The following is a 15,304-nucleotide window of genomic DNA, read 5'->3' as shown; positions in this document are numbered from 1 at the left end:
CACAACTCTGGCCAAACTTTTTTTCTTTTGCAAATAAGATCCTATCAATGTGATTCATGTGGTAAAATAAAGGTAAAATGAATGGAAGTAGACTGACTCTGCTGTGTGAAAATATCTGCTGACCCTCACTGGCCTTTGATATTTTTTCTGTAATCTAAGCTAATAAGAAAACACTAAAATATGAAATTTCAGATGCTTAAAAAAAAACAACTTTACAGGATACATAGCAGGATACATGGCAACCCCATCATTGTTTCCTTGTGATGCTCATATAGCATTTTTGCATTTCACTGCTACAGTTTAACTGCAAATTTACATAGTTTCCTATCATCTCAGATGCTGAACAACTACATATAGCAGAACTACCACTGAAATGTCTTTTTAGACCACAGTTGTCCCATGATGGGAGCTGTAAATGCTCACCGCCTACAAATAGTTTTACATTGATATAGTCCAATGTTGAGTGCTTGGGGAAAGCTGCAGTGTGTATAAGGAGGTATATTGAAATCTGCAGCTCTCTGTTAAATCTTCTGAACTGGTCCAGTGAGAAATCTAACTTTAGTTACAAAGCCTTTTACAGTGTATAACAATGCCTCATGACAAGGTCTATTCATGCCTCTTTAACCTGACTGTAAATGTAACCCCACCCTGGAGCAACCATGTGTATTAATGAATGTGTTCCTTTTTTATAGCACTTTTTACATCAGTAAGTTAGCAAAGATGGTGTGTAAATATTGCCACATTTTCAAATATAAAATCAATATCCATTAAGGGTCTAAACACATGCATAGCTAAAGCCATACACTTCCTGTGGGCCAAGTATTTTATACATATATAGAACTGACTGACAGACCAAACCAGAGGACAACCAACTACTTAATAGTGACAGTACAAGGACCTTCATTAATTCAGAATTTTATTTTATACAGGGTCATTTAACATTTATTATACAGTCTTCATTACAAAATTATTTACAATTCAACTAATCCACTGGTGAATTTAGGCACAAATGAAAACCGAAAAAAATAATTGATAGAAAAAAGCATTCAGATAGTTCAATCAGATTTAGTATAGGTCAGTAAGAAGTAAATCACATGTTAATGGCAATTACATAATGTATCGGAATAGTTCTGTGGTTCAGATACTTACACTTTTCTCAGTTACAGAAATACTGATCAAAGTTGCAGTTGTAAAAGCACAGTGTAGAGCTCCAGATCTGACCTGTGGTCTGAGAACAAGCTTTATCACTAGAAAAACATTCCACAATCTCCAGCCTCAGGTAAAAATGACTTGTGGTTTCTTTGGAAATACTTTGTTAGGCAATATAGGACCTATGAATCACAAGCTATGATGTCATGCATAGAAAGAGGCAACAAACAGAGGGAGAAAATGAAAGAAAAATATCAAATGGTAGCTAACTGGGAACCAGTTACCAGCCTGAAGTCAAAATAAAAGCCATGTAGCCAATCGGCTACTGTGGGAATGCTAGTGGAATCCTATATTTACTCCAATGGTAGAATACCAGCCTCGACACATTCATCTTATTTCAGTTTTTATTTTTTGTTTTAGTGATGTATTATATTATGCAAAATAGAGCTTTCTTCCTTAAGCTGCATTCAGAAAAATATTACTAATTAGTAAAAAATAATTAAACAAAAGCTGACCAGTGTTGTCACTCATGCTGAATTGGAAAGTTGCAAAAACCTCAAACTATAAGCAGAATCCCAAATAATAATAAAAAATATACAGCCTCTCAATCTTAATGCATGTCTCCCAATACCCTGATCAAATCTGAACATCTCAGCTAACACTCACTCAAACACATCATAAAACAGAGGAATAACATGTGAAGTAACATTTCACTGCATCAGTTGTTTACAGAACTATAAGTCATCGATGTAACATAACCAAATGCAAACACCAAAGCAGAAACTTGACAAGAAATGGTTAGACAAAGCTATGTGATTAAAACATTTTCCCCCGTAAGACGACGACTCATTTTATATCATAAACAAATCAAATAGAAAGCATGAGCTGACTATCAGTTTGTCATCTTCAACACACCCTAAATGTGAACTGGGATCGAACCACAGGCATTCAAATCATCTGTGGCTCCTCTAATCACTGCAAGCACATACCCACATGTATGAAGCATGACTCTGCTGGGAGAAGCTAACCATGTTATGACTTAAATTTGTAATCAATTCTCCAAATTTGGAAAAAAGAGTCAAAGACCTTTAATCTGAACCAGAATAAACTCCCACACAGACATAGCAAATGATCATTTCAATGCCAACTACGCCAACAATTTCCTTTAGCTCATGGCTAACTATGTTCATAGTGTTAGCTTGTGCCTTAAGCTAAAATCACCAAACTTGATTTCATAAAGTTCTGAGTCTAAAAATCACTTTATAACAGAACAGATTTTAATAAAGAGCTAAATGCAACTTTCTCAAATTAAACCAAATGCAGACTAACACTTGCATTGCTATGGTCCTGAAAGAACTAAGCTAAACACTGCTCATGTCACATGAGATTTCAGATACAGCTGAAGAACAACTGAGGAACTACCAGGCATCAGGTTCATAATTCTTTCCTGAACTCTTTTGGTGGGCCCATTGTTGTTTAGACAGATTAGGAACTTAACATTTTAAAAGGTATAAATGACACATGCATAGACTTTTTTTTTTCCATAGACACAGCCAAGCTGGTGCGTCATATGAAAAGTGCATGATAGGAAAGGCTTAAAACAAACAGAGTGAACACTGAGACCTATCAGAGACACAGCTGGTCTGCTACGTATTGGCCATGGCTGGATCATGGCACAGGTGAGTGTCATGCAGGTTTTGGCTTCATTTGAGATGAAAGTGACCAGGAGCTACTTTCCTCTTCATCACAGAGACAGCCATGGGAAGATGGAGATGGGGCAGAGCTAGATGGGATCCCCCCTCAGATGGGTGCGTCTGCCTGCCTGTGCAAACGTCGCTCGGCTGCAGCTGCTAGCACCCTGCGACGCATGGTCAAAGAGTCTGAACTGGAGTCGTCCTCTTCAAAAGAGGAAGGGACATCATCCTCCTCCTCCTCCTCCTCCTCATTGGAGGCAGCAACAGAGAAGGAGGAAGCTTCTTTTATATCGCTTTTGTTTAGATAGCGTCTGCAAGAATAAAACCCAAAGTAAAATTATGAGTTAGGTCACAGACTAAGTATCACAGCCATTATTTGCTACAGTGGAATTAAAATACGCCTTAAAACAATTACTACTACTCTTTGGATAAAAGCGTCTGCTAAATGAATAAATGTAAAGGTAAACGTACAATACAATTCATCCACTTAATGGGGGGTGGAAAGAAAAGGGCCAGTAAGAAGTATTAGCAGACCTGCGCGCTCTCAGCAGCAGCTCCTCTTTTCTCTGGTGCAGCATCCTCTGTCTCTCATCTGCAGATTTTGAGAACCGGCTGCCACGCACCTCAAGGTCCTCTGTCTCCGCAGTGGTGGGCTCTGAACCCCTGCTACCTCCAGCAGGCTCACCCGGTGCCTGGCTTACCTGAACAGGTGCTCGGTCCAGGGGCTGAGAAAAGTAGAACAAATTTGGATACGTAAGCTTTTAACTGTCCCGTCATTTAACCTGAATCTTAGTTTGCAAGTACAGCTATTCAACATTCTACTGCAAGCCAGATATTATGTTAGCTCTTCATTCACCAAAAAAATTAAAAAGTTATGTAAGTAAACTTCACTTCCCCATGCAGAGAGCATGATAAAAAGAACTTGCACCCTGGTTCAACTTATTTTTGTTCAATAAATTTTAATATTGTAACAGGCTCAGCTAAAGTACAGAGAGTGACAATCCACCTCTACTGGGACACTGGTTTGTCAGGACTGTCTTTCTCTGCGAGAAACTACAGCAATCATAATTTTCTTCATTCTTTTCATGTTTTGCATTTTAATTCATTTCAAATACAATGTCTTATTTACACTTGTAAATTCTGTGTGTCAGAAAACTAAATATTTCGTTGATATGGACAGGTTGTACAGAACTTAAATACAAGAGAGCAAGCGGATCAGTAAGTATTTAATTTGAAGAAAAGGAAGGATAGTATAAGAAGCTGATTTGTTAATTCTCCAGATACAACGTTTATTCCTGGAAAAATAACTTGGGGTTTTAGATCTAAAGGTAAAAGCTCACGTTTTCCATGTCTACTGTACGGGATGTGCTTTACCTGGGCAGGGAAGGGCACCTGGATCCTGCCTTCCAGGATGTTGTCAGTGGTGACCTCCACAGAGCGAGTGAGCTGCAAATCTTGCAGCACCAGATGGTAAGGAACCTGAGGGAACATCTCCTGTATCTGATGGGCCTAAAACAACCAGCAAGACCACCCTCATTTTAAGATATCAAACATTCAACATGCTACAGATGACACAAGAAAGATTGTAGCACAGCTTGAAGCATTCATAAAATGTAAACAGAAATCTCTCACCATGGCACTGAGCTGTGAGTTGTTGACCTGTGCGATGCCCAGGATGTTGGTTGTATGCATAACTTCCACAGAAAAGCTCGGGAGCCAGCTAGCAATTCGTGAGCCTAAAAGGAGTCGAGACATTACGAGTGTAACTAACTGAGGGATATAATAAAAAAAAAAAAAACATGGGATGATAATCTTACACCCCAGGATAACAGTAACTATTTACAAATTTCAAACAGGATGACATTAAATGGTTTTAATTAAATGAGGAAATGTTAAGTTGGTTATGGGAACACTAGACTATATATGAGAATCAATCCTAGTTTATTAAGAACATACAGTGAGGGGAAAAAAGTATTTGATCCCCTGGTGATTTTGTACGTTTGCCCACTGACAAAGAAATGATCATTCTATAATTTTAATGGTAGATTTATTTGAACAGTGAGAGACAGAATAACAACAAAAAAATCCAGAAAAACACGTCAAAAATGTTATAAATTGATTCGCATTTTAATGAGGGAAATATGTATTTGACCCCTCTGCAAAACATGACTTAGTACTTGGTGGCAAAACCCTTGTTGGCAATCACAGAGGTCAGACGTTTCTTGTAGTTGGCCACCACGTTTGCACACATCTCAGGAGGGATTTTGTCCCACTCCTCTTTGCAGATCTTTTCCAAGTCATTAAGGTTTCGAGGCTGATGTTTGGCAACTCGAACCTTCAGCTCCCTCCACAGATTTTCTATGGGATTAAGGTCTGCAGGCTGGCTAGGCCACTCCAGGACCTTAATGTGCTTCTTCTTGAGCCACTCCTTTGTTGCCTTGACCGTGTGTTTTGGGTCATTGTCATGCTGGAATACCCATCCACGACCCATTTTCAATGCCCTGGCTGAGGGAAGGAGGTTCTCACCCAAGATTTGACAGTACATGGCCCCGTCCATCGTCCCTTTGATGCGGTGAAGTTGTCCTGTCCCCTTAGCAGAAAAACACCCACAAAGCATAATGTTTCCACCTCCATGTTTGACGGTGGGGATGGTGTTCTTGTGGACATAGGCAGCATTCCTCCTCCTCCAAACACGGCGAGCTGAGTTGATGCCAAAGAGCTCCATTTTGGTCTCATCTGACCACAACACTTTCACCCAGTTGTCCTCTGAATCATTCAGATGTTCATTGGCAAACTTCAGACGGGCATGTATATGTGCTTTCTTGAGCAGGGGGACCTTGCGGGCGCTGCAGGATTTCAGTCCTTCACGGTGTAGTGTGTTACCAATTGTTTTCTTGGTGACTATGGTCCCAGCTGCCTTGAGATCATTGACAAGATCCTCCCGTGTAGTTCTGGGCTGATTCCTCACTGTTCTCATGATCAATGCAACTCCACGAGGTGAGATCTTGCATGGAGCCCCAGGCCGAGGGAGATTGACAGTTCTTTTGTGTTTCTACCATTTGCGAATAATCGCACCAACTGTTGTCACCTTCTCACCAAGCTGCTTGGCAATGGTCTTGTAGCCCATTCCAGACTTGTGTAGGTCTACAATCTTGTCCCTGACATCCTTGGAGAGCTCTTTGGTCTTGGCCATGGTGGAGAGTTTGGAATCTGATTGATTGATTGCTTCTGTGGACAGGTGTCTTTTATACAGGTAACAAGCTGAGATTAGGAGCACTCCCTTTAAGAGTGTGCTCCTAATCTCAGCTCGTTACCTGTATAAAAGACACCTGGGAGCCAGAAATCTTTCTGATTGAGAGGGAGTCAAATACTTATTTCCCTCATTCAAATGCAAATCAATTTATAACATTTTTGACATGCGTTTTTCTGGATATTTTTGTTGTTATTCTGTCTCTCACTGTTCAAATAAATCTACCATTAAAATTATAGACTGATCATTTCTTTGTCAGTGGGCAAACGTACAAAATCAGCAGGGGATCAAATACTTTTTTCCCCTCACTGTATTTATTTATATTTATATATATATATATATATATATATATATATATATATATATATATAAAATCCTAGTGGACACCAAATACATTTACTCACTTACTATATTAGAGGATTTAATACACCTAAGCAGCTTCATTAAAACACATGTACTGCAAATGTTCAGGTGCTTTACATGCTTAACATGATGGTACTGTGTGAAATGACTGCTCATACCATCAAAGTGAAAGAAGTGGTTGAGGTGAGGTCGGACATCGTTTCCAGGCACTGCAGCCATGTTGCCATCGGCTGGTGCCCTCTGCCCCTCCTCTCTCACACCCTCGTTAATGTTCAGTGACATGCGGCATGTTGGACAGGAGGTGTCCTGCTCCAACCACGATCGAAGACATGAACTACATATACAACATGCACAGGGATATACATGAGAATCACAAAACCATACTAGTGCACTAATGCTGAAGACAAATGTTCCAATCATTTACAATACACACACACACAAGTTTGGAGACACTTGACTGAAATGTTTCTCATGATCTTAAAACCCTTTTGATCTGAAGGTGTATGATTAAATGTTTGAAATTGGTGTTATAGACAAAAATATAATTGCGCCAACATATTCATTTCTTTCATTAGAAAACATTTTATTTACAAAATAATATTTTTTTAAAACTGTTGACTTGGAGCGAAATATTCAGAAACGCAGACAATAAGAGTCCAGTGTAGGTGGGAACTCCTTTAATACTGTTTAAAAAGCATCTCAGGGAGATTCCTCAAGAAATTGGTTGAGAAAATGCCAAGAATACATTTCTGAAAATTCTCGGCAAACAGGATGTCTATTAAATTATTTTGATTTATTTCTGATTTTTTATCACAACATAATTCCCATAGATCCATTTGTGTTACTCCAGAGTTTTGATGACTTTATTATTATTTTGTTTCTAAACTTTTGACCGGTAGTGTATATTATATATATAAGAGGAACAAGAAGTTGAGTGCACGTGCTCAGCGTCATATCCAGAGGTTGTCTTTGGGAAATAGACACGAGTGCTGCCAGCATTGCTGCAGAGGTTGAAGGGGTGAGGGGTCGGCCTGTCGGTACTCAGACCATACGCCGCACACCGCATCAAATTGTTCTGCATGGCTGTCATCCAAGAAGGAAGCCTCTTCTAAAGATAATGCACAAGAAAGCCCACAAACAGTTTGCTGAAGACAAGCAGACTAAGGACATGGATTACTGGAACCATGTCCTGTGGTCTGATGAGACCAAGATAAACTTATTTGGTTCAGATGATGTCAAGCGTGTGTGGCGGCAACCAGGTGAGGAGTACAAAGACAAGTGTGTCTTGCATACAGTGAAGCATGGTGGTGGGAGTGTCATGGTCTGGGGCTGCATGAGTGCTGCTGCTGCTGCTGGTACTCGGCACTACAGTTCATTGAGGGAACCATGAATGCCAACATGTACTTTGACATACTGAAGCAGAGCATGATCCCCTCCCTTCAGAGACTGGGCCACAGGGCAGTATTCCAGCATGATACCAACCCCAAACACACCTCTAAGACGACCACTGCCTTGCTAAAGAAGCTGAGGGTGAAGGTGATGAACTGGCCAAGCATGTCTCCAGACCTAAACGTTATTGAGCATCTGTGGGGCATCCTCAAACGGAAGGTGGAGGAGCACAAGGTCTCTAACATCCACCAGCTCCATGATGTCGTCATGGAGGAGTGGAAGAGGACTCCAGTGGCAACCTGTGAAGCTCTGGTGAACTCCATGCCCAAGAGGGTTAAGGCAGTGTTGGAAAATAATGGTGTCCACACAAAATATTGACAGTTTGGGCCCAATTTGGACATTTTCACTTAGGCGTGTACTCACTTTTGTTGCCAGCGGTTTAGACATTAATGGCTGTTGAGTTATTTTGAGGGGACAGCACATTTACACTGTTACACAAGCTGTACACTCACTACTTTACATTGTAGCAAAGTGTCATTTCTTCAGTATTGTCACATGAAAAGATATAATCAAATATTTGTAAATCAAATATTTACAAAAATGTGAGGGGTGTACTCACTTTTGTGAGATACTGTGTGTGTGTGTATGTATATATATATATATATATATATATATATATATATATATATATATATATATATATATATATTTATTAGTATGCTGTCTATGGTATCATGAGCTTTATGCTGCAAGTTTTATAAGTCTCCATGACAGATTAATGCCCCTCTCTCAGTGCTGTAGACGGCTTACCTATGGAAAAGGTGTCCACAGGGCAGCTTCCGTGCTGAGGTCATTGAGTCCCAGCAGATTGCACAGTCATCATTATTGGCAACAAGCTCATCCGGGGTCGCTACTGCAAATCTGCTCAATGACAAACAACAGAAAAGCAAACACCTCAGATCCTAAATTGAAACTGGACACAAAAACAAATAAAATAAAATAAAAAACATCATGTAAGCAAAATAGGCAAAAAGGCTTCCAAACCTGGACTCCATATTGTCAATGACACGCAAGTAGTTCTTGTGGCGGCGGATTCTTCTCTGCACCTCATGAAAGAGGTAGCGAAGCTGCATAAAGATCACCAGGCTGGCCATAGACAGCCAAATATTTCCAAAGAGCTGAAAGGAGGAGGTGAGATCAACTGATGAAGTGGAACTTTGAAAACAACTGGCAAAAATTTATTTGACTGACTTTATCTGTACTGATCTATTAACCACTTCACTGTCTAGACACTATATGTATAAATAGTGTTAGTTGTGTGCTTACATTTCTTCTAACATATGGCTGTCCATGTTTTTCCCTTTGCAAGACATATACCCTTGTTGTGATACATAAAATAGCTTTATAAAAGAGATTACAAAAAGGCATATCTTAGATTAAGGTATTTCTGAGCACATCACATCTTAGGTAATTTCAGAGCGTCCATAAAATACAACTGAAAAATGACAGAACCGTGACAAGTATCATTCAATGCACCCGACAACATAGCAAGTTGAGGTTTGCTGAGCCAGAACAAAAGCAAACAAACAAACAAACAAAAAAACACCCTAGATGAGACATCAGTCCATAGCAGTACACCATGCGCGCGCGCGTGCACACACACACACACACACACACACACACACACACACACCAAAGGGCAATTTATTTTAGCCAATCCACCTACTGCCATGTTTAGGGAGGCAGGAAGAAATCAGAGAACCCAGAGGAAACCCATGTGGACATGGGGAGAACCATGGACAGAAGCTCCGCACAGACAGTAACCCAAGCTCAGGATCAAACTCTACCCACTGCACTACCATGCCACCCACTCCTTTACCGGTTTTAGCAAAACAAAAGTTTTCTTTTCTTCGTAGTTGCCGGTTGGAGAAGTAGGTTCAACAAAAACTATAAAAAATATTCCTTTACTGATTTAAAAAAAAAAATCATTTGCTATTAAATATTTTTAAACTTAATTCATTTCATGGTGTTGTGATGCGCCTCAATGTTGTAACTATCGGACTCATTACTCCATCAGCCTAGACACACTGGCCGAGGGCAGAATAGTTTTACTAGGTGGATAAACTTGTGCAATGACAGACGTTCTTTACAGAGTCATGAATGCACAGGCATGTGGAAACTGAGCAAAACTTAATCCAAATTGGTGATTTTGGGATGAGGATGCCAACACAATGTGCTGCATGATCATAAACTCATTAATTTCCCTTTGACTGCATTAATACTCTAAGCTAACTAGCTAATGCTACATTAGCTACTGCTTTTTAGCTCTGTCAGTTATATTTCCATGAAACCAAAACATCACACTGGAGCTTCTACATGTCCTGTGGGCTAGCTAATAAATTCATGATTTGTCCACCCCTGATGCTGAATATGGTTTATACAGGGTGGCTGCAGGTATCAAGTTAAATCAAATACCTTTAAGAGTTATGAAATGACCGTTAAAAACTCACCAGCATGTGGATGTGATGCATCAGGTCAAGGCAGAGGAGGGTGAGCTCCATAATGAAGTCAGTATAGTAGACATAGGTGCCTTTGCTCTCCCAAGTGCCTTCATGGTTCAGATCCCACAAGTGAATAGAGTACCTACAAAAAGCAATAGCAAGGCCTCAGCACTGTATTTTGCTGCATGTTCAGAAACCTGAGAGCTAAACAGCTCCAGTTTCACAGCCTACAAATGACATATGCTTATATTGGATACTGAAGACAGGCGAAATGCTTACCTCGTAATAACATGTCCAGTGCGCACTGTAACAAGTAAACACTGGGGGTGGAGAAAAAGATTATATTTATTAACTAAAGGAATTAATTTTCTCTCAACTGATGTAAAGAAGTACAGAAATCAAAAGTTTCTTACCTCAGCAGCCATAAAGGCAACAGTATGCATGCCATGGAGATGGCCAACAAGGCCACAGAGCACAGCTAGACCTCCACAGCACAGCAGCATGGACACCAGCAGGGCCAGCACTCGCACATGACTGCTCATGGGAGTTGTCGGAGAAAAGGACAGCTAAAAAAAAAAACAAAGAAGAAAATTAGGACAGTGCAAGGCAGATATGGGAATGTTCGTACTGGCTTCATTATACCTTTAAAAAACAAAACAAAAAACACAGAATAAATGTTTTCTTAGAAATGTCAGATCAGCTTTAAGGGACAATTCAACTGGCACAAAAGAATTCATGCCAACTAGCTGTACTTCCATCAGTTTCCACAAATAAACAGCTCCATAATAAAAAAAAATTCACTACTGGGATTACACACAGAACAGAAAAACAAGTTAACAACATTAGGCAGGTTACAATTTCACCCATTGTGCATAGATAAAGGCCTGACATCCGGCCCTTAGTTTCCTAGTGCAACCTTTTCTTGTGTTGCAGTTTCTACCACACCAGAGTCATGATTTATGTTGGAGGTCTTCAAGAACTGGACTGAGATCTTTTTGCATAAAGGCTTAAATCCAGGCAAAAAATGTTTCACTAAAAGTTCTACAACTACTCACATATTCAAAGCGATCTTTACAGAGCTGGACCATGAGATGGAGGAAGATTAGAACAGCGAACCACAAACACCACTGCACCACCTCTTCCACGGTCTGCACATTCAGCACCCCAAATATGAAGATGAATTTATAGAAGATGAAGTTCCAGAACTTGTCCTTTAAGTGCTGTCGGGGAGAAAGTAGCACAAGAGTTTATTTTTGAACAAGGGTTGATGTTACGTTTCGTAACTGCCGGTGCTGAAAGCTATTTTAATGAGTGAAAGCAAGAACTCTTAATGGTAAGTGTTCTGATGGCGATAAAAGTGCATCAGTATGAAGGTTCTGCCACATGCACAAGTGCCTCAGATAAGATTTCAGAATGAAAATAAACTTAATTGGCCAAGTACAGTCACGTATATGAGGAATTTATTTTTGGTTAGATTTGGAGGTTACATAATGAGACAGGGCAAATATGCATTATGAATGCTAACAATGGTACACTTTAGGTATTACATATGGATGTCTTAAAATACAGTACTCAAAATCCAGAATTATTGATTGGCACTCCTAGTAAAGATGGGTTTACTAAAAAAAAAAAAAAAGTTAGCGTTTTAAAAAATATTATCTTAAGGGGTTTTACCTCTTTATTTACATTAAATTGAATTAGATTTCTCTCATCAATGTGAGATTACACTAATTAAACAAAAACACTAGCAATAATTCTCTAGCTAACTGTATATACCTGCAGTCTACCTAACACACATATACAGGATCTGGATTTGGCATTGGATCAGATTTGACATATTTTACAATATCATCCACTGACTCTGTATGTCATGAGCATGTGTCATGCATGTAAATGTATGATACAACTCATTTAAAAGCATGACTCCCGCACGTGTGTGACTGTACACAACAGATACCATTTAAAGGTCAGCACTGTGCAGAAAATGATGCAAAATGGAATCAGTGAAATCCAAACACATGCATTCAATGAGTGAAATGTGCAATCATTAATTGTAGGAGCAGAATATCTAACCGGTTTCATATTTAAAGAGGATGTAAGATCTGTCAAATCTGCCTATTGGCTCAACCACCTACTCGTCCTTACCTGTTTCTCACTGACCCTCAGAGGACCGAAAACGATGCACTGGATCATTTTGGCGATCAGCATGAGGACACAGCATGCTGTATTCACCAGAACCTGAGAAAGACACGCCGTTTACTTATCATTACTTATTCTCCTGCTCATATAAAAGAAAGCACATGAATAGTTGAAAAAAAGTGTGTAGATGCACCAACCCAAACAAACAAGCTGTCTGAGATGAGATAAGGCAGTATATCCGTGGCCACATTTCCATCACTAATGTTGTCTACAGGGTTGCTCTGAGTTTCTTCTGCAGCTGGAGCTGCAGTCTCTGTCACAGCTGTGTAGGCATTTAACAAAGTCCCAGCCAGCAGCACTGCACTCAGAGCGGTGTAAGTCTGCAAACTGGGCCAAGGAAACCTCTCCAGAAACACCAGAGGCATGGTGGCAGTGTCCAGCGTCCGAACTACGTGTCAGGTTCACAGACAGGCTGCTTTTCCCCCACAGACTGTTTACTTAACAAGCTTTAGGGCTCGAATCAAATTAGGAAATGATACTACTGCAACCTATAAGTAGACTTAAATGGTACAAATCTAATATATTTAACTATTTAGGTGCGTGTGTGTATAAACATTTACTAAGAACCCTGGCTGGTTAAGACTCACTACACTACGAGTAAACGACAGACCTTTCTGCAAACATTAAGAGGCTGGAGACGGACTTAAATAATTTCACTTTTTCATTCGTGTCCGTTTTGAGTCCCATCCCTACAGGATTACACTACTGCTTTCCAAATCGATCGACACTCGTTTCAACAATGAAGGAACATGAATACAGAATGAATATCCTCTTTGCTTCGGAGCGTTGTGCGACAGCTAGCTGTCAGGCTAACAAGCTAACTTAGGCTAACAAACTGTCCAAACGCTTCAGCTCGCTAAGATTAATGTTCTTAAGCGGATTAATATCAACTACACTGGTGAAGTGAAGGACATATCACTCTCATGTGCCGTCTTTCGCCCTCGTCTGCTCGACAACGTCTGAAGTATAATTTGAGACGCTCAGGATATCAGTAGGTTGTAGTCTCTTGTTTTGTTGTTCCAGTCGTTTCTCTGGGTTTCACTGCCTTCCCCCTCGCTCACCTTTTCCGGTGCGTTTACGTCATGAATCTTCTTCCTGTGCTTACGCAAGACTGCGCGCGTGTCATGTGCTAATGTGGCTAATAAGCCATATGCAGCAATTCAACAGGTTTAATTGTTCTTGTTTATTTGCTCCCAACAATAGCTACAGCATTTACTTTATATTCCTGTTTTCATGATATAGCCATGCTGAAAAAAGCAAACAATAGAAACCAGCACAAAAATGGATTGCACTACATTTCCATTACAAACCATCAGCTGTTAACCAGTTAATCCATTACCATTACTATCACTGGGCTTTAATAGTATCCACTAGACATAACATGCCACCAATATAAGGCAACCAGTAGAGACCCACAGGGACCATTACAGTTTCCTTTAAAACCAATACAATTCCCATTATAACCATTGAAACCATTGCAAATTCTATGAGGGTTTCTATCGCCTTTTTTTTCCAGCAGGGAGTTCTTTATTTGTGTTACGTTATCCAATGTATTTCTGTTTGCTCTATGTGCCGTTTGTGTGTCTGTTGGTGGTGGGATGGGTTTCTGTTGTCTCCTCCCCCTTCTCTATGTCCCGCCTACTGCATGCGTCACGTTCCGGCTTGCTAGTGGATGATCACGTCTTGTCCACGCCTGCTCCGGCCTTGTGCGACAGGATTGGTTTTCTGCACGTTTTCGGAAATGTACTTAAGCCTCGTCAGTCTCCATCCCAGGGTAGGTCATTGCCTTTGCTTTGTGTTCAGTGGGGCGTGGTTTTCGCCTGTGTATGACTTTATTTATGCTCTGCCCCGTTACGATTCGTGTGAAACACTTGTGTATATATTATTTTGTTAATTAACACACTAATAGTCACCTCTGTAAATAGTGCACGGTTAAGAGTGGTTTGTAGGAAGTCGGCGCCATTTGTGTTGATTCTTCTCCTGGTTTTGGGTTAGCTAGGGAGTGAGAGAAGACGGTGTATTTTTGTTTTCTTTTCTTGTAGTTTTGTTAGTTTTCTTTTGGTAAAGATAGAGGGTATTTTTGTTTATTATTTTGGCCTGGCCGGCTTCTGGGAGAGAAAACTGTGTATATAAAAGGTGCTCCGTCTGGAGAATAAAACAAAGTAAACGCCATCTTGGTCTCGCCAACCCTTATTTTTATTTTATTGTATGTTGCGGCCCAACCTAGACCGGGTCATAACAATTTGCTTGTTTGTTTGTATCACTCATTAAGTGCCATGACTAAATTCAGTTTAAAGGTGCAACAGTAGATTTTTACATTCCTTACTAGCACAAACAAACAAAAAAATAATAATAATAATTTAAGCCATAGTCTTAGCATAGTGTTTCACAAGGCTGAGGAAACCCGTTTTGAAAAGTGCCAGAGTGCTTGTATGTAATTTGAATGTGTCCTGTCAGTCATTTTATAGACACACCCCAACTTCCCTTCACTCTGCCCCATCTGTGTCATCAAAAAACAAAACAAACACACACAAAAATCTCTCTGTGCACTCTGGGCTTTGAAACACTGCTTTGGGGAAAAGAAAAAAAACCTTAATAGAATAAAAAGGAGTGACTTATTTCTGTCAAAGGGATGAATCTGAACACAGAATTAGTGACATTGCCCCTGAACATCTGTGTTTGAATTACATAAGAAATCATTCAGATACTTTTTTGTTTTTTATTACAAAGAAAAAGGACAGTGAAGGCAACCTCATAAA

General features: G+C 39.9%; 1 protein-coding gene across 1 annotated transcript; it reads right to left on the bottom strand.

The window, feature by feature from the left end:
* Nucleotides 1–899: 899 nt before the first annotated feature.
* Nucleotides 900–13,591, bottom strand: amfra (autocrine motility factor receptor a). The gene is made up of 13 exons (XM_053641081.1): nucleotides 12,683–13,591; nucleotides 12,492–12,584; nucleotides 11,402–11,566; nucleotides 10,760–10,912; nucleotides 10,626–10,666; nucleotides 10,356–10,488; nucleotides 8,890–9,023; nucleotides 8,656–8,766; nucleotides 6,615–6,790; nucleotides 4,476–4,579; nucleotides 4,218–4,352; nucleotides 3,378–3,568; nucleotides 900–3,154 (listed from the first exon to the last, which is right to left on the bottom strand). Exons 1-13 carry the CDS (start codon nucleotides 12,908–12,910, stop codon nucleotides 2,950–2,952), a joined length of 1,869 nt encoding a protein of 622 aa, XP_053497056.1. The 5' UTR covers nucleotides 12,911–13,591; the 3' UTR covers nucleotides 900–2,949.
* Between the last annotated feature and the right edge of the window lie 1,713 nt (nucleotides 13,592–15,304).

This window comes from Ictalurus furcatus, chromosome 14 (assembly GCF_023375685.1).
Source record: "Ictalurus furcatus strain D&B chromosome 14, Billie_1.0, whole genome shotgun sequence".
In the NCBI taxonomy this organism is placed as follows: Eukaryota; Metazoa; Chordata; class Actinopteri; order Siluriformes; family Ictaluridae; genus Ictalurus; species Ictalurus furcatus.
Note: the sequence above shows the minus strand (reverse complement) of the source record. Positions and strands in the feature narration are given on the sequence as shown.

Excerpts from the sequence above, each read along its gene's own strand:
- amfra (XM_053641081.1), bottom strand. The coding sequence starts at position 12,910 with ATGCCTCTGGTGTTTCTGGAGAGGTTTCCTTGGCCCAGTTTGCAGACT. Across the intron at positions 10,913-11,401 it reads GTAAAGATCGCTTTGAATAT|CTGTCCTTTTCTCCGACAAC; the intron begins GTGAGTAGTTGT and ends TTTTTTTTTTAG. Across the intron at positions 9,024-10,355 it reads TGCATCACATCCACATGCTG|CTCTTTGGAAATATTTGGCT; the intron begins GTGAGTTTTTAA and ends TCCTCCTTTCAG.